At 37.2% G+C, this 19,811-nt stretch overlaps 1 protein-coding gene across 1 annotated transcript in view; it reads left to right on the top strand.

Moving 5' to 3' along the window:
- Positions 1-5,546: 5,546 nt before the first annotated feature.
- The window catches only part of LOC134856794 (transmembrane protein 272-like), a 67,191-nt gene continuing 52,926 nt past the window's right edge, over positions 5,547-19,811 (top strand). Inside the window, exon 1 of the mRNA XM_063873072.1 lies at positions 5,547-6,358. Within this exon, the coding sequence (XP_063729142.1) occupies positions 6,317-6,358 (42 nt within the window). The 5' untranslated portion in view covers positions 5,547-6,316. The remainder of the gene's footprint in view (positions 6,359-19,811) is intronic.

Below are 19,811 nucleotides of genomic sequence, written 5' to 3'. Positions count from 1 at the left end.
TTTAAATTTCAATGATATTGAAAACAACACCCAATAGACAAAAAACACGATATGAAATAATGTCTTTTCATTCAAGTTTTTTTTTGAAATAAAAAACTGACTGCTGTATCGAAGTTGTGAGTTGTTTGGTTGTCACCAAAAGCTAAAAACTTTCTATAGACAAGTTACGGCTAAGATACATATCGAAAAAGAAGCGGGTCCAGCTGTTATATAGAGGCAGATTGCCTCCAAGACAGAAAATTTATCAAAAAGTTCAATTTTTCGGGCTCTCACCCTGTTTTACTCGACGAGATCAATCCGTTACGCCAGCTTATTTCGTTTTAGATTTTTGTTTAATTTTTTCCTTGTTGTGAAAAATAGCCAACAAGCTTGGATTAGATGACTGTATCTATCAATTTAACCGGTCTGAATTAAACTTCAGATTATCTGCTGTCAATCCCTGATCTTCAACTAAGTTTATGGTTAAAAAATGTAGTTATAAAGTTATAGTAACAAGTTGAGTTTACAAAAAATAAATTACGAAAATAATAGGTTATTTTTTTGGATTCATTTACTCCTTTCGCTGAATTGAAGTTTCAAATAATGAATATTCTGTTTCTCATATTGAAAATTAAAAAAAAACGAAGACAAACATTTTTTAGAATTAATCAAAATTCAAGATTTATTCGTGCAAAAAATTAAATGATAACATCCGCTCTTTGGCTGGCTTAAAAACCATAGGCAAAAACTGGTCTGCTAACATTCTGAGATTTTGTGGGGTTTTTTTGGAAGGTTTTCTAAATTAAACAGGGTTTTTCCGGTGGACAACCTCCCTAATAGTTTGAGCTATTAGTTTTTTCGGTTGAAAAAAAAAATGAAGTGTTAAAAAATTACTCATGGGCATTTTTTTCTACGGCGAAGAGATTGAATCCTTGAAGAAAAGGGGGCATCCCCGTCTCTAATTTCACCCGGCTTTTAATTAATTTTTTGAACTTTTTGACATTATTTTGCAAAGTTTGTACAAAAATATAAATAGTCAATTGTACCATTGAGTGTTTTGTACCGTTACGACAGTCATATTCACAAACCTCCACAAAAATTTCACTTTCTTTCAGGTGATGATCTTGTTCAAATTTGTTTGACCATAGTTGATTTTTTTTTGGTCAGAATGGGGAAATGCTTAAGAAAACGGTTAACTCTTTATTGTATAATTTTATAGAGGCAAGTAGCTGCATCGCATAATCTGCGATACAAAATAAGTACATCAAAATAACCAAAAAAAAAAACTAAACAACAATTACGAAGTAAAAAAAGCCAACAAAAATTATACAGACACTCATTGAGTCAAAAAAATATCTGTGCATAATAAATACAAAAACTCAAACAACGCAAAAATTATACTAAAAACAAAAAGCCATTTATCACAATTTCAATGGTTCTGTTAGAAGAATTGCTGACATGGAAAACTGTTTCTGCTACGATTTGATTAAGATTGCTAATTGCAAGATTGATTATAGTTTTCAAATGCCGTAAGAAACTTTGATGCTTTTTCGTGCAAATACAACCAGTTCAAGCGGAGATCCAGAACACTTTTTTATTATAAATATTCAGTCAAGCACCAGAAAGACACATCGATGTTTCACTGGTCCGAGCGGTTACCAAAAAATGGAGAGAAACAGGCAGTTTCTGGCGCTGATCATCAGTACAATTATCTTTACTGCTCGACTTGGACTTCTCTTCCGAGGCCACAGAAATGACGGAGTTCTCCTAATCCCAGACTCGACTGGGTCCATTAATGCCTCATCTGGAAACTTCAAGGCTCTTCTTCAATTCCGAGCAGCAAGCGTTGACCAGGTTCTGGTGCAACATCTGGACAAATGTCGACGGAATGCCAGCTATATCAACTACCAGCCACAAAACCAGCTACTTAACATCATAAGGAGCATCATCATTGATGGTATCGTATCTAGAGTACTTCCGCTTCGAAATACTTCACTGTGATTGCTGACGAAACACTGGCATCTCAAGAACGGAGCAGGTCTCAATCTCTGTCCGGTACTGGTCACTGTGATGTCACCGAGGTCCGAGAGTAATTGAAAGGTTTTGTTGACACGTTCGACACGAAGGCAACAATACTTGCGAATATCATCTTGACACGGAATTCATCAGCTGGAGTAGGAGAAGCCTGCTGGGTTGGACAGAGCTACAATGGGGCAGCCACAAGGTCTGGTGATCGTGGAGGAGTATAAGCAATCATCAAAGAGCAGTACCCAGCAGCCATGTATCTGCACAGCACTGCCCATTGCCTCAACCTAACTCTGGTCAATATTCAATGGTCCTACCAATCTTGCAAGCCTTCACCTTGGTTTCAAGTTTTATATTCTCCTCCGTGACTAAGCTAAGCCTTCGGATGCTTTTTGCGCCACATACGAAAGATTATGCCAAATTTCGGCAAAACAGCTATTCCCAAGCTCCCTGATACGAAAGGGGTTGAGCGCCATGATCCTGTCTTGAAGTTCCTCCAGCTTCTGCCAGTCGATGAAGCGACATTTGAAGACATCTGCAACTGGCCTGACGAAAGTTGTGCTTCAGACTGCAGCGCGTACCTTGCTGGAATATTACGATCAGAGTTTAAAATGGCATAGATGAGCATAAAACATGTGTTAGCTGCTTCAAAACCACCGGTGTTACTCTCCAAAGCCCAGCTCTAGAACATTCCCCAAGCCGTTGAACACAAAAAATTTGCGTCTTCTCTTCCAGCAAAGGCTGGACGGTGAAGGCAGTGGTTGCTATCAAAGGATCCATCATGCTGACGCTGCTACAAGTGATGATGTACAACTAGAGGGTCGGAGAGGCCGGCCTCCTACAGCTACATCAGCCTACGATCATTTCCGTCAGAGTGTCTACCTGGCTTTCATTCGTTCTGTTAGACTTGCAGGAAGGGTTATTACCGGCTGCCGCGTCTTGCTCCCAAGTGTGCAAGCTCCTTCCTCGCTGGATTTTGGGCAAAGATGCAACTGAAGAAGATTTTGATGACTTGGTCGATCTATATCAGAACGTACTGCCGGATGGCGAATTTGGCAGCAAATTCCAAGTCTGCAGGAACATGTGGCGCTTCCCCTTACAGCGTTATATCAGAAGTTTTCACTGGTGCCCTGAAAATCTGTCATAAGTCGACAATACCAGTTGTTTATGCACTGCTCCAAATTGGAGCAACCCTTTCAGTTTCAGTTTGCACTGCAGAACGCTTCTTCTCCACTATGAGACTGCTGAAGAACTCCCTTGATCTATTATGAAGGAACATCACTTATTGAGTTTAGCTTTAAAATATATCCATAAAGAAGTCGAATAAATGTTCTTGATGTCATAGACAAATTTGCCGCGAAAAATCGCAGACTCAATTTTGTATAAGTTTGTGTAAAAACTGTTGATTTTTGAATTCAATTTTGCTACTGTTTTTCCAAAATTCCGCCCTCCCTCTTGGACAAATCCTAGATCCGCGCCTGCTCGATTTCATTAATTTTCAGTCCTTGGCTACTCTTGTTTCACTTTGATGAACGTTTATGAGTCTCATAATTAGGAGTTCTGTCATTCATAAGCTCAAAAAAATTCAGCTTTCTGTTTCAGTTTAGCTTTCATAGCTTGCATTGTTTTCAAACGATAACCATAAGATTCCCATAATGTAGAAGCGGTAGGAGGAATTTTATAATGCTTTCTTTTCGTTTTTGCAAGAAAAATTAGGAGAATCCAAAATTTCTAATTTTTTTAAACGAATCGTTTTTCGCTCCAGTTTTTTTCTGTGTTTTTCAGTTTCCTTATTCCAAGCAGAGTTCCTCTGGTTACTATCAACACCAACTCCCAAAGCTAGTGTTTTCTATAGCTTCGAATGTTCTATTAGCACTTGAATTTTTTTAAACATAAATTTTTGTAACCGATTCCTATTTTTGTGAAATTTAAAGTGATAGTCATTCAAATCACTTAATTACCGCAGTAACGCAACTTCGTGACTAGCTTTTTCCACAAGGTCAAATGAATTCTTTTGATTAGCATTTTCAGTTTATGATGGTCAACCTCGGAAAAGTTCTTAAAATAAAGATAGTCATGGTGTTATGACTAGGCGTGGTTCTAGGAGTTTCACGAGAACGGGGGCTGATTTTCAAAAAACTTTCGAAAATTTTATCTAACTTTTTTTAGGTTGACTAAACTGATTTTCCGAGCTCTCCCAAAGCACTAAGAAGACCCTGTTTTGGGCATTTTTTTCTGCGCCACAGACAAAATTGTGAAAAATCATGCCAAAAAAGGCGTTTGTAGGCACTTTTTGGAAAATTATGATAAAAAAATCGCGTTTTTTTGGCTCACGTTTCCTCCTCAAGCTTAATAAATATTGGCGGCAAAAGCGTCTTTAGAAAAGTTTTAGGGTGTGTCAGCCTACAATTGAAATCTCATTGGTTCGTCCCTTTGGCTTGTCAGGGGGTCAAATCCCTGAAGGAATGGCGCACGCCCCCGCCCCCTTCCCTAAATCCGCACCCCCTGACCAAAACCAATTTTTTCAGCTCTTCTTTACGAAAAGGACTTAAATTTGCCAAAACTTTTTGATCACTGAGGTTTAAACTTGAACTTGATACCAACGAAATGTAGATAACAATTTCTTCTCCTCCAGTTAACTTCTTCGCCGCGTTTTTATTTCAATTCATTTAAAAAAAAGAATTACTGTGAAGCAGTTGCTAAACCGCCCGTCACCAAAAAATAGACTAAGCCAAGAGTTGACGAAAACAGAGTTCTTTTTAAAACTATTTCGATGAAAACGCCTACATCTTTAAATTACTTCTCCTAGTTATCTTATCAAAAGTTCACACATTCAGATCTTCATGAATGATAAAACCAATCTTCTATTCTCTCATTTGTCTAATTTATTGATTGATAATCATTTGAATGAACGACCGCCATTTTTTTATCTGGGAGGGGGAAGTCTGCTCTGGGAACACAGATACTTCTCGAATTACCACCAATTCCCGATCTCTAGATCTCTCAAATTTCTCTGTGAGAAATATAATACCTTTTTATCTTGCAACTTTGTTCTTCACAGGAAAGGAGGTTCGAATTTTGAACTATTTTTTAAATCTTGAATGTTTATTAGTGAATTTTGATAAGCTTTTTGATTACGAGCGCGAATTGAAAATTGGTCTTGAAAGCCGCCCATATATATTTTTTTAATTTTATTTAGCTCTTTTGGCTTTTAGGAAAATTGTACACTTTTTCCGATTTTAGTGATTCCGTTTTTAGTGATTTGACCTTTTCAGAGATTCAACTGAAAAGCATATTGATGGAAGGTGTTCACAACTGTCCTGATTGACATGTTCTCGCAGTTATTGCTTGTACTTTTCCCTATTTTCTGACAGTAGAGCTTTATGGAAAAAGAGATACGCTCTCTTGCCGAGATGCTTTGAAGGAGGACTAAGAAAAGGGGTTAAAAGGTCAATATGAAAGCTCCTAAAAATCAGCTAAGAAAATAAGCAAATAGGAAAAACAATCAACAAAAAAAAATCGGCAATCCATTTAGTTTTCATAGTCAATTGCCCACCTTTACTCCTACTCATTTCCATCCCAAAGTCAATCGAAACCACGTGCTTCATAGTTGTAATATTTTCAGGAAAATTTCACTGATTAAATAGCTAAAATTAGCCACAAAAAGGCTGTCAGAAACCTTTTTAGCTGTTAATGTTTCAGCAAACGAGACGTTGAATAATTATTGGTGAACGTTTTTATTTTGCGTTCTGGTGCTTGTTTGGTCATGTGAAATAGCAAGTAATTTTCCTGTGCGGTGTTCAGTTTCTAGGCCTTAATGTTGTGAATAATTTAAAGACCATATTTGAGAAATTAGCGAATGATTGCCGCTCCTTCAGATCAATTTTTAATGAACGCCGTTAGTTTCCATCTTTTGAATTTGTATCATATCAAAATTTACTCTTATTTATGGCATCATTTAGCTCCGTCAAACTTCCATACGTGCTTTGAACAAACTTAATTCACTTTGACGAAACTTCAGTTTTTTTTGTAAATACTTCAGGTGGCTTTTGTCATTTCTCAACTATAAAACAGCGTATTACAATAATCGTATAATAACTGTTACCTGTTACCGTTTTGTTCTCGTCAGCATCTCATTTCACGCAGCTGAACTCGCACAGACGTCAGCTAATTAGAAATATTACCATTTTCTATTCCTATTTTCCCCCTTGCAAGACTAAGGTACCTTAAATATCGCTCTGATTTCATTATTACCCAAATAAAACATCAAATATTACCCAAATAAAACATCAGTTTGTAGACAAAACAAAACATGTCGGATTTCTTCAGCGTTGTCCAAAATGCAAGGAGACAGGTTAGTATTGCCAAATAATTGAAATAGTTTGATGATAAATCTTAGTTTTAGAAACATGCTATGTGATCATTTTTCATTTTTGATTGACCGCTACACTCAATTCTGGTTGCCAAATTTTCAAAGGCATCTGTTTGGTACTATTTTACGATGTCATTTTCTATCGAGCGACCGTAAAACTTTTCGAAAAGAGTAATTTGTGTTAATTGTGAGGGAAGCGCGCGCGGAAAAGTGTGACTCCTAAAAAAATGTCGAAAAAGAGTGCTCGTATAGTAGGGCAACGCCCAGAAGGGTTCCGACAGACCCTGAATCCATATCGAATAGTTTTTGGGGGAAAATGTTGAAAACTATAAACCCGGATTGACCTCCATACACCGAAAATGCCGACAATTCCATAAATCAAGTGTGTGGAAAAATGCTTGTCATACAATTTTCATACAATTTCTAAAATTGCTTGAAAAATGATATAAACTTATTTCTGTGGCTGTTTGATTCTAATAAAATAGTCTGGTGAGAAAAAAACCGAGGTTTTCGTTTTTGAAAAAAATGCTTATCATGCAATTTTCATTTATGGAAATTGTATGACTGACGTTTTTTTGATGGCGACACAAAAAAGTTTTCCAAAAATGTTTTTTTTTCTACTGCAAATCGTTTTTTGTACGCAAACATTTTCCAAAAAAATAACTTTTTTGCATGCAAAATTTAGTTTTTTGTGTGCATAACGTAGTCCCGGATACAATAATGTAGGTTTTTTTCCTTTTCGCGGTATAATTTTTTTTTCAAAAACACTGAAAACTCCTATTTCTTTTGTATGGTATGTTTATGTATGCCTTGATCAATGTCTGATAATTTAAAGGTTCAAATTTTTAAATAATCATCTTTGAAAAATTTTGCTAAATTTCAAAATTTTGTTACTTTTGTTATATAATTTGTGAAAAACCGCTTTACGACAATTCAGGTCGTTTTCTAAGCATTGTAAATGCAAGATCATTCAACCTTCGGTGCTTTGAGTAAACCAAAGTCTTTGTCACTTGTGTTAAGTTACAAACGCAATCCAAAATTTTTTCAGAAGTTATACTTAGAAACAAAAAGTCAACTTTTTGGTGTATGGAAAAACACCTATCATACAATTTTCATAAATGGAAAAATGCTTATCATAGAGTTTTCATACAGTTTTCTGTACATATGGAGTTGTTTGAAATTGTATGACAAGAAGTTTCTCGTATATGGAAATTGTATGATAAGAAGTTTCGGTCAACCCGGGAAATTTGGACAATATCAAATATCAAAATTTAAGTCGTGCGAAATTAATAGGACCAATTAGCTAGCCTTGGAACGATTTTGTTGTGCGGGATAATTGGCCACGCATAAACAGTTCGCATTACGCTTTCGGGATTATGGATGAAATCTTCAAAGAGCCCTTGAATTAGTCCAGAGCATAGCCAAATTGACAATTTTCAAACTCTTGAAATTGATCGAAGGTGAAATATTTTTTCTAAATTTCGATTTCAGGGAGCTCAAATCCTCAATTGGGAAAAAAATTTGTTGCTTAAAATTTTCATTTCGATCGCCAAAAATTGACTGAATAAAAAAAAGCACCAAGCATAAATATTCCGCTTTCTTTGAGAATCGAAACAATTAAATTTCCACCTAAATGTCCATAAACCGAAGTATATTGCGCGTTAAACGTCGGAAATTGGCCAATTGGAATTTTGTAAACCCCAAAAATTTACAAAAAAGATCACGGATGAAGTATTTTTTGAGTTTGAGCTCGTGGCGGTTTTTTCTCCTGACAAAGTTCACTTTCTTAAACAGCCAATTTTGAGAGATTTTTTTCTATATCTTCCAAAAGGTATTGTTGATTGTTGTTCTCAGCTGAAAGTGAAAGTATTTTTTCACCTGTGTTAGTTTTTCGCAAAACGATGGGACTTTTAAAAATTGGCCATTTTAAGATATTAACCGCGCAATATATTGGATTTTTAACTCACGCATAAGTGGTGGGCTTTATCAATACAAACTGAAACGAGGCAAGTAATTTGGTCTGATTATTAGGATAAGAGTTGCTAAACATATCCATTTGTGCATTGCGTGTGTTGAGAAAAAAATAAACGGTTTATCGATTTTGTTGTCAATTTTTTTTTTAGCTTAAAAGACTTTGAAATGGCATTAGGGTGCAATCGAATCCTTAAATGCTTATTTACCAGCAGTCTTGCTTAGCTTCTAATATGCTAAAACAGAACAGGACATCTCGAGTTTCGGGGCGAAGCCCTGGTTGTTCCGACTGTACTTGAAGGCCATTTAAGAAGTTTTTAATTAGAAAGTTGATTTATTATTTAAAAAAAAAGTTTTAAAACTTTTTTATATTTAAATTTATTCCCAATCGTGCTAAGTAAACTACAAAAAATTGAGCACAATCTTAGAAAGGAATTTTTTTTAATAGATTTTTTGAATTTTATTAAATTTTGAAAACATTAAATTGACCAATTTGGAAAATAGACGCGCAAAACATTGCATTGGTATAACACACGTAAGTGGCAAGTCTTGAGCTCAAACGTAAAAAAAAAGAAGTTTTTTATCATTGATTTTTTTCCTTGTTAAAATTTTGAAAACAGTAATTTGACCAATTTGGGAAAATAGACGCGCAATACATTGCATTCGTATTACACGCGTAATTGTTCCAAATTAACTTGAGGTCCTTCTTAGTCGTTCAGTCTTTTTATTAGAAACTAAAACGTTTAATACAACTCTATGTAATTTACTCAGCATGAGTGGGAATAAGTTTGAAGAATACATTTAAAAAGTTTGTAATTAAAAAAATTGATTAATTATTTTAAAAAGAAGGTACAAAAACTTTTAATTATTTAAATTTACTCCCACTCATGCTCAGCAAATTACAACGGATTGTATTTAACGTTTTGTATTCTAAAAAAGTGAACGACTGTAAATGACCCTATAATTTGGAACGATTCAACTTGCCGTTTACGCGTGTTATACAAATGCAATTTAGTGCGCGTCTATAATCCCAAATTGGTCAAATTAGTGAATTCAAAATTTAATCTAGAAAAAATTCAATTAAAAAAACTTCTTTCTAAGTTTGAGCTCAAGACAACAATTTTTATCAAGTTAGTTAATTTTTCGTTATAGACGCCTTGTTTAAAATTCAAGAAATGACCAAAAAAATCTCCCCAGCACAGTTTTTCTGTCAGTTTTTTCAAGAATTGGAACAACAGGCCCCGTTGTTTTGTGAGGAATATTTGATTTTTATGGGATACATAGCAAAACAATTTATTTTATCAGTTTTTCCCATAATTGGAACAACACGCACTGTGTTTTATGAGAAATGGGATGCATAGCTGAAAAATTGTTTCATCCATGAATTTTGATGAATTTTTGAAACTGCAAATGAATTATCAAACCAAAAAGTATGTTTCAGATTTCTGCTTAATTTGAAGCTTCATTTTTTTGGCAATTCGAGAATCCTCCTTTGAAAAATCAAAAAAAGCACTTTAAAAACGTCAAAAGATTTCGCGACATCGAAAAAGCAGATCTAAAATGCGTCTTTTCTAGAATACAGGTTTTTTGTTGCGGGAGTTGCATGGAGGCTTATAGTATTTTATTTTTCAATTTTAAATCTATTTTATTTTTCAATTTTAAAACCTTAATCCTTTTTTGTGAGTGAACAATATGGAGAAAAATATGTTCCAAAAAAAGCGAAAGCTTGATGCTTGCTAATGAGACTTATCCTGTGTTATTGTTTCATACGGAGGTGTCAGTTATTGGTAGTTGTTTTTACCATTTCTACGAAGTAATAATTTTTATCTCTGTCCTAATAAAAAAGAAAAACTCAGCACGCTGTGATACTAAAAAGTTTCATTTCAGAAACCTGAAATTTCAAAAATTGGAAACAAAAGAGTAGAGACACGTCATATAATTTAATGTACATATAATTTTACTTAATGTTTTATGACTCTCAAGGTCAACGGTGTAATGCTTACTTATGGTGCGTCCAGCCAGTGGCTGGCGTAGGCTCAAGAATTCAAGTTGATTATCTTATTTTAAATTGTAAGTTGTGCATGCGCATACTTTTACATGGAGCAGTCACAAAGGTATTAGAGCTATCTTGGCTTTGTTGTTTTTTGGAATGGACAGTTCCAGGGACCCCGCTCCCATGGGAAGATCAGATCCTGAAAATCTGAATGGTAGTTATCGCGAAAGAGGAGGTTGACGTTGAGGATTTATTAGAAGTAAGCGCATTACCGGAAAACAATTGCCGTACTTTCAAAGAACTTCTAAGTACCCAGGACTAGGCAGCACGGACAGAGAGAAAGACGAAGAGCTTCAATGCAATAGCAGCATGGCGAGTTGACGAGCGAAGAATGATCAAAAGGCGTAACCGGGAGAAACGGATAATTGGTTAGGATCTTTTTTTATCGTTACGAAAACAAGGACTGGTAATTTTACAAGAAATATACCCCGGAAAATAGTAGATATTAAATTCATAGATTTTTAGAAACTAGCATCGGTAGTATTCATGAAAGACGCAAACTATACTAACAAAAGACTTACATTATCCGGCCGGAAACAGAGGGAAAATGAAATTATGGAATAGTTTTTTGGCGCCCTCAGTGATTTGACCCGAAGGTACGACTTTGAGGGTGTCTTTCTATTCATCATGAAAAACGAAGAAGTAATGAAACAACTGTGTAGGGAAACCAGGCGTTCGAGTTAAGCACTCTAACTCGCAGTCGTCAGAGAAAGAGGAAAACTTTTTCTAAGAGATTCATTGGGAGGCTCCCAGAGCTTGGCGGAAAATGTTTAACTAGGGCATACCAAACTTTTCAGGCCAAAGCAAAATTTATGCGAATAAAGTAAAAAGGCAAGTATTTTTGAAATGCCAAAATTGCGGAAATCCATTGAAGCCTAATCATAGCGAATAGTGTTGAACGAAACCAACATCTGTATTAATTGTAATATCTGAGGGCAGGGGCGGATTTAGGAGGGAAGCGGGGGGGGGGGGGGGATGACGCCCCCCCCTCAGGGATTCGACCCCCTGCCGACACAAAGGGTCCCCCCTTTGATACTTTTTCAGAAATCCATTTTTGGCCGACCGACCCTAAGTTTTTCTAAAGGCGCCTCTGGCGCCAATATATACTAACTTTGAGGGGGAGCGCGCGCCAAAAAAAAACGCGTTTTTATGTCACAATTTTTCAAAAAGTGCCAAAAACGGCTTTTTGACTGTTTTTTCAAAAATTTGCCTGCTGCGCAGAAAATTTTGCCATAAAAGGGGCAATACAGGGCTTTCGGAGAGCTCGAAAAATCAATTTGGTCGACCTAAAAAAAAAAAAGGTCGTCAAAATTTTGGAAAATTTTTTGAAAATCCGCCCCCCCCCCCTCGAGAAAATCCTAGATCCGCCCCTGTCTGAGGGCATTTCGCAAAATACTCCGACGAGAAAGCGGCAATTAACCAAGTGGAGGAAATGAATGAGTTTTCGCAAAACTGACAATGATATCGTTGTATTTGTTATCAGGACATTAATGAGAGATGGAGGAATAGACACAACAATAGAGTACTCGCCAATTTAACGCAAGTACTTGAATATAAATACACTAAGAGACTTTAAAGAGCTGTTTGGTCAAAAAAATTGTTTCAAAAAATTGCGAAGTCAGAACACATTTCCTTGAACCATTAAACCCAATCAAGTGAAAAGCAAAAAGGTTCCTATACATGTGTTGCCAAAGGTGGAGGAAATAATCAAGGATTTGCTTTAAAAAAAGAGCATATTGAAGAATTGGGTGATTGCACTTGTTTATCCTACCAGGATAACGGTAATAACAGTTAATTGAGACAGTTCAATGAAACTGACTTTGAATTGAAAAATGATCAATAAACAAACAAACCGGAATAGATACCGAACATGACCGATTTGGTTAATAATGCAGCATCGGCAATGAATGGAAAGGTATCGAACCTGATAAAGATCTCGAACCTGATAATGATCTCAAGTGAAGCAACTAGTCGGCATTTTAAGTTCAGTATAGCTGGGGAAAAATCACCGGCAAATTTTAACCAAAAACGGGTTTATACGGTTTAAGTGATGTGTTGCTTAAGGAATTTCAACAGCTATCGATCTTATGTTTGGCCATTTGCCATGGGTACTTCTGTATCTTAATGATAATTTAAAAGCCACTGTTGTGAGAATCGAAACGTTCTCCAAGTTTTGAACGATAAAATTGCCGCAGTAAATTGTAAATTGGAGTAAATGTACCAATTCTGCAAAAAAAAAATTTTGAATGGTAATGAGCAAATTGTCAAATAAAGCTACGGTAGCGTTTGGAAACAAATCTGATTCTATCCTGAAAAACAAAAACCAGGAAGTATTATCGAGTTTAGATCTTTATTTGGTTGATTACCAATTTATACGTTTCATATCGAACTTAGCAGCCAAAATTGAACTTCTTTGTGATCTCACGACAACGCACTCTTTGTTCGAAGGGGAGCTAAAACGATGAACTGAATGTGATTTTGTGCAGAACCATCAATTTGACGTTAAAAAGAACATGAGGGTTATATGTCATGCTTTGAAGTAGAGATTGTAGGATACTGTAGATCTATTGCATACCGAAGGTTGGAAACCAATTTCTTATGTCTCAGAATTTCTGAATGAAGCGGGGTTAAAATACAACATAAGCAAGTTAGAATTGTTTGCGCTCGTGCGCTCTGTGACTCACTGTCACATTTATTTTTTCGGCCCCCATTCAAGATAATTACAGATCATTCTAAGCGTGCCTTTCAGAGGTAAAAAAGAGGAAATCAACTTAATCAAGACTATTTCAATGGGTCGACAGACTGCTAAATTTTGTTTATGAGACTGAGTATATCTCAGGAAAAACATGGGGTTCGTAGAATAAAAATTTAGCCATCCAGTCGGTAGTGCCGTTAAAGTTTCCGAATTAGATAACACGTTCCTCGTTACGCAAGTGAACGTAGATAATAAGCTATTAGCGGCTTCGGTTAGTGAGCATGCAAAATTGAAAAACGTTCAAAATGATGTCACATTTAGAACAAAAGCAAATCGAGAATTAAGTAATCGGAAAAATTTGCAGCTACGAAATATATCGACGCGTTTAGAAACTTTATCCCAGCTTGTACTGAAAATCATAAACCCCTTCAAAATTGCAGAAAAAGGTATTTGATCGATCTTTTCGAAAGCGGCGAAAAGAACGATTCATCACAAAACCAAGGGCAGGACGCCAGGGAATTTTCTTCCATCAAGGTGCACCGCACAACTTCGATTGATTTTTGTTATCCTGGCGAAAATATGTTCCCAACACTTTTGTTTGACTGGCCATAGATGTTCGACGCAGAAATCATAGCAAAAGTTACTAGAGTTGATGAGATACTGTTTTGTATTATAGACTCGTTATCGAAAAAGTATATATGATTCACTTTATGTTAATAATTTCCACTCATCAAGCGCCATCTTGTTTATGGAGAATGAATCCTCTGCACCGCCGCAGTTATGTGCTCCAATCATTCGGAGTTTTCACAAAGTCAATCAGGTGTGTTTAAGATGCTGGCAGTGTTTTTTTGATGGCTTCATATGAACAGGCAAATTCAAAATCCCGCGGGGAGTTGCAGAGAGTGCATTAAATAGGTTTAAATTTTGAAATCCGTAATACCGAGTAATTTTAAAACGAATTTAGATGCAACTGAAGAGCGGAATCAAGATATATAATTGGATCTCCTGGGGCCGTTACCTTCAATCTGGGATGCAAATAAAAAATTACTACTCTTTTTTGAGAAGTTTCTGAAGTTCTCAACACTTCAGGTTACAGCTCGAACAACCGCAGCTGTAATGCAATGTATTTTTTAAGAAAAATATATAAACTTACACGCAACATCAAGAATAGATAGAACGGATCAAGATTCGAGTTTCGTTGCTTAATCAATCAGTTATTTTTAAAAAAAAATTTTTTATACAGTTGATCTTTGCACCAATAGAAAACCAAAAGGCGACAGTTTTAGTGGAGTGGTACATCCAAAACTTTCGCAGGCGTTTAATGGCGTGCTCGTTTGAAGTAGTGAGGCCAGCGTTGAAAACAGTTTTGAACGAAATCTTGTTTATTTTTATAACAACTCATCGGTCGATAGAATGTTCGCCGTCTGAGTTCCATTTTGGTAGGAAACTAAATACTATCTGGCACACGGTTGCACCTGTCACGGCAATATATACTATTTTTTATTAGATTAGAACATGAAGTTTTTTTCCTGTGAAGATAAAGCAAAATTACGCAATATATGACAACGAATCGATGATTGGAAAGTTTGACCGGGTCGAACATCCGTTGGCCCCAGACTCCACGGCCATGGAGATCGCCCACAGAACAGTTGCGAGTATCACGAACGTACCCTTATTTTGGCAACGAAATTAACAACGATACCTTAAAGAAAGTCTACTGGCACTTCTTTACTAGACACTACTCCGAGGAAAACAAATGCACATGGAGAATAATATGCAGATGTGGAAACTGTAACATCACAAACATGATAAAACTAAATTGATGAACTTGAATCTGGGTGCGAACCCTTGCGAACTGTCTCTAAATCTTTTACTACTACAACAGCTACTACTACTAATACTAGTACTGAAAATGGTCAGCACCGAGCACCGGCGTTGAACGCTCAGAGAAAAAGCTTCACAATTTTTAGTAACAATGAGAATCGCTGTAAATGGGATTTCATTTTGAAGTTTTCCACGAGTAAGTAGTTCGACAATCTGATCATACGGCTGCCTTGTTTTCTGGGGAAATTATTCACAAACCTGTTTTCTCGATAAGCTTAGGTTCTCGGCCAGAAACAATGGGTTGATACAAGCAATAACAGTAAAGACAATGTTAGCACGATGTACGCACGGAAGATACCTGATTTAAAACCAACTGCCGAGTCGCCCCCGGCAACCCAACAACAGCAAATGCCCCCGGTCGATTTAAATTGATTTTAAATATGTACATTTTACGAACTTAAATGGATTTTAAATTGATTTAAATCGATCTTTTTGAAAACTTTAAATCGATTCAAGTGTCTAAAAAATCGATTTAAATCGATTTCGATGGATTTTTTGACTCACTAAAATCCATCCGAATCTCACTTAAATCCATCAGAATCTCACTCAAATCCATTTTAAGTCGATTTAAATCGATCTTTTTGAAAATTTTAAATCGATTTAAGTGCCTAAAAAATCGTTTAAATCGATTTCAATGGATTTTCCGACACACTAAAGTCGATTTTTTTGCTAACACTCTTGCCAGATGTTATAGAATTCATTAAAAGGATTCATTAAAATTTGCAATAAAATCATAGAAAACCATTGTAAATCAGATTATGTGCAAAATCTTGTGTAACAAACCAGAAAAACGTCAGGTAAAATCAAATTGTGATCTCAATAATATGCAATAAAATCATAGAAAAACATGAAAGTAAATCACATTTTAAGCAACAACTAATGAAACGAATCAAGAAAAGGGTAAAAATAGATCAGTTTTTGAGCTCAACATATGCAAGAAAATCATAGAATTTTATCAATATTTTGGTCTTCTTATTTGGTCTTTTTTATGCTACAATACGCTATGGATGAAAAATGAAAAAAGATAGGCAAGAAGTAAATGCAATAAAAATTTGAAACTGAGAAAAAACTCGAATAAAAAAAATCGATTTTAATCGATTTAAATCCGTTTTAATCCACTTAAAATTGAAAACAAATTCAGACTGGAAAAAATGCATTTAATTTGATTTAAAATCGATTTGGATCAATTTTTTTAGCTTGGATTTAAGATCAATTTAAATCGATTTTAAATCGATCCAAATCAATCTTCATCTTTTTTATTTAATCTTCGTACTTTTTGCATACTAAAATCGATCTAAATTTAATCAACATACTTTTTTCATACTAAAATCGATCCTAATCCATTTTTGTCAGTGCGGGTGGAGTTGATAAACTGTCTAAGGCAGGGGTTGTTGAAGGGAGTAGTCCAGCCGAGTTATCAATAGACACAGCAGTTAGGTCATCGCAATTTCGACACAAAACATGACCACTAAGAGACAGACGGCCACTGAAATTCCTGGGAAAGCATTTCTTCACGAGTGCGATTTCAATGGAGACTAGTCTGATCATTGCGGTGACGAGAAAACATAACTCGGAGGAGGATGGCAAGGAAGAAATATGGATCCAAAGACCCATTTTCTTTTGTCAGATTTGGCCAACATCAGTGGTGATTCCAGCGGACCATTTGCGACTGATGATTTGGATATTGCTGACGTCATGTCTACTATTAGCATGACAGAGGATGACCAGAAGCAATTCCTAGAAGAATTGTAAAAGCTGAAGAGAGGGCCGAAGAGAGAAAGAAAGAGATATAAAGAAGATTAGCCCATAAGCTATTTGAATTGAACTGAACACGTGATTAAAACGATTTTGTTCATAGTTTATACTATTTTGGAGTAGAATTAATCGCTATTGTTAGTACTGTAGAAGACTTCCGAGTTTCTTCCAACCGAGTTTCTAGATAAACTTGAAGAACTTTCGATCAATAAAAGAGAAATTGACTTGTGCACAGACCAAAGACCCGCAGCACCGGCCATTGCTTCATCAGTTGGTAAAAATCTGACATTACTCAAAAGAGCACAATGCCCCAAGGGCCAGAGGACCATAAAATTGATGGCCAAGAACTTGGTACTTCATCAACATGGACCGACCGGTAACAGATGTGCACTTTCGGAAATATTTTCTTTCACCGAAGACGCAGAAAAACAAGGCAGATGACATAATCTGTTATATATACCTCAAACGGCGACGAGTACTAAAGTTCGTACGCAAAGCATCCCGTATTTCTTTTGCCTCTGCTTTACGTGAGGTGCTAAGCGTTATTCTTGAAAAACCCCGAGTCCCGTATAGCCTGGCCACGGTTATTTCGTCTTCCAACAACCTGCCCTCAAGCACCTACAAGAGCTGGTAAAACAAGCAGAACCTCTCTGGCCACACAAGTCAACAGCCAAACCACGACGTTCATGCAGAATAAAGACAGCGTAGAGCTTCCACTACAACAAAAAGTAAAGACCAAACCAATTGAGTCAATCGACGCGTCCAGTTGATGAAAAGAGTCTTTGAAAAACTAGACGAAGGCGGCGTTAAAGGTGCGGTCCGCTTAGCTTGCTCCTATAATACTGTATTTGAACCTTCAGTGTCCCTATTAGCAAAACTCAAAGGCAAACACTACCCTGACCAGTAAATCGGGAAAGTTTCCCAGAAGACTTGTGTCAGCCGTTTCAAGCCACCGACGGACAACAACTCAGAGCCCTGAAATCATTCTCAGTCGGATCAGCTGGCGGTATTTCCTGACTCAGATCACAACATCTGAAAGATATCAAAAGCAATAAAGGAAACGGCGACTTCAACATGTTAGCTTTCACATTGACAGCTTGTAACAATATGCTTCTCAGAGGAAGAGTCACCCTTATCATACAACCAAACTGCTAGCCTTGCGAAAAAAAACCTTGACGTACGACCAATTGCAGTTGCCGATACCTTAAAAAACCTGGTGCGAAGCAAAAACCAGTAAAGCAAAAACGCTGTTCAGTATTGTTCAACTGGGTTGTTGCACACCCTTACGAGCAGAAGCTGCAGCCCAAGCCAAATGTGCGTTTAGTTGCACCGCCAATGATCAAGAGGTTATAGTCAAGTTGGACTTCGCAAACGCTATTAACGCTATTTGACGAGACAAATCAGCCGAAGCGATATTCCGTGAAGCAGTTGAGCGTATTGACAGTATCTTATCCTTTGGTGATTTCATGGTTTCAGCAAAACAATCCATCCAAGACTATCTGCCATGAAAACATGTTTCAAACGAGGTTGCCTGACGATATCTCGCATGGGGACAACTGGGGAATAATATTGGAAGAACTACGTACTTTCTTCAATTTCGCGACATCCCTGGGCCTCAGTCTCAATGCCGGCAAAAGTGAATTCAGATTTTTTATGAAAATCATCAAATCGCGATGCAGAAATTATGCGTGAATTTGACAAATTTCTCTCCAAAATCTGTGTCACTAACCTCGCAAATCTCAAAATGCTTGGTGCCCCTAACGGCGAAAACTCCCAAGACGCACTTTTGAATGGGAAGGTAGAAAATTTGAAGTTACTGCGAAGAAGAGTGAGCATGTTGGCGCGCATGAAGCCTTCTATCTCATCAAAAACTGTCTTTTTATGCCGAAGCTGCTGTACACTTTATGCACAGCGCCCACTCATAAACGATTAGAAACACTTCAGAAGGGTATTCACACGTTTCGCCCTTCTTAAATCTAGTGGCACATTTCGCCCCTCACATATTTCGCCCTGAATAACTTCGCACATTTCGTCCTCGCACGTTTCGCCCCTCTTAAATCTAGTGGCACATTTCGCCCCTCACATATTTCGCCCTGAATAACTTCGCACATTTCGTCCTCACACGTTTCGCCCATCTTAAATCTAGTGGCACATTTCGCCCCTCACATATTTCGCCCTGAATAACTTCGCATATTTCGTCCTCGCACGTTTCGCCCCTTTTAAATCTAGTGGCACATTTCGCCCCTCACATATTTCGCCCTGAATAACTTCGCACATTTCGTCCTCACACGTTTCGCCCCTCTTAAATCTAGTGGCACATTTCGCCCCTCACATATTTCGCCCTGAATAACTTCGCACATTTCGTCCTCACACGTTTCGCCCCTCTTAAATCTAGTGGCACATTTTGCCCCTCACATATTTCGCCCTGAATAACTTCGCACATTTCGTCCTCGCACATTTCGTCCTCGCACGTTTCGCCCCTCTTAAAACTAGTGGCACATTTCGCCCCTCACATATTTCGCCCTGAATAACTTCGCATATTTCGTCCTCGCACGTTTCGCCCCTTTTAAATCTAGTGGCACATTTCGCCCCTCACATATTTTGCCCTGAATAACTTCGCACATTTCGTCCTCACACGTTTCGCCCCTCTTAAATCTAGTGGCACATTTCGCCCCTCACATATTTCGCCCTGAAAAACTTCGCACATTTCGTCCTCACACGTTTCGCCCCTCTAAAATCTAGTGGCACATTTCGCCCCTCACATATTTCGCCCTGAATAACTTCGCACATTTCGTCCTCACACGTTTCGCCCCTCTTAAATCTAGTGGCACATTTTGCCCCTCACATATTTCGCCCTGAATAACTTCGCACATTTCGTCCTCGCACATTTCGTCCTCGCACGTTTCGCCCCTCTTAAATCTAGTGGCACATTTCGCCCCTCACATATTTCGCCCTGAATAACTTCGCACATTTCGTCCTCACACGTTTCGCCCCTCTTAAATCTAGTGGCACATTTTGCCCCTCACATATTTCGCCCTGAATAACTTCGCACATTTCGTCCTCGCACGTTTCGCCCC

The sequence above is a fragment of the Symsagittifera roscoffensis genome, chromosome 1 (assembly GCF_963678635.1).
Source record: "Symsagittifera roscoffensis chromosome 1, txSymRosc1.1, whole genome shotgun sequence".
Classification (NCBI taxonomy): Eukaryota; Metazoa; Xenacoelomorpha; order Acoela; family Convolutidae; genus Symsagittifera; species Symsagittifera roscoffensis.
This window is presented reverse-complemented; position numbering and strand designations above follow the sequence as displayed.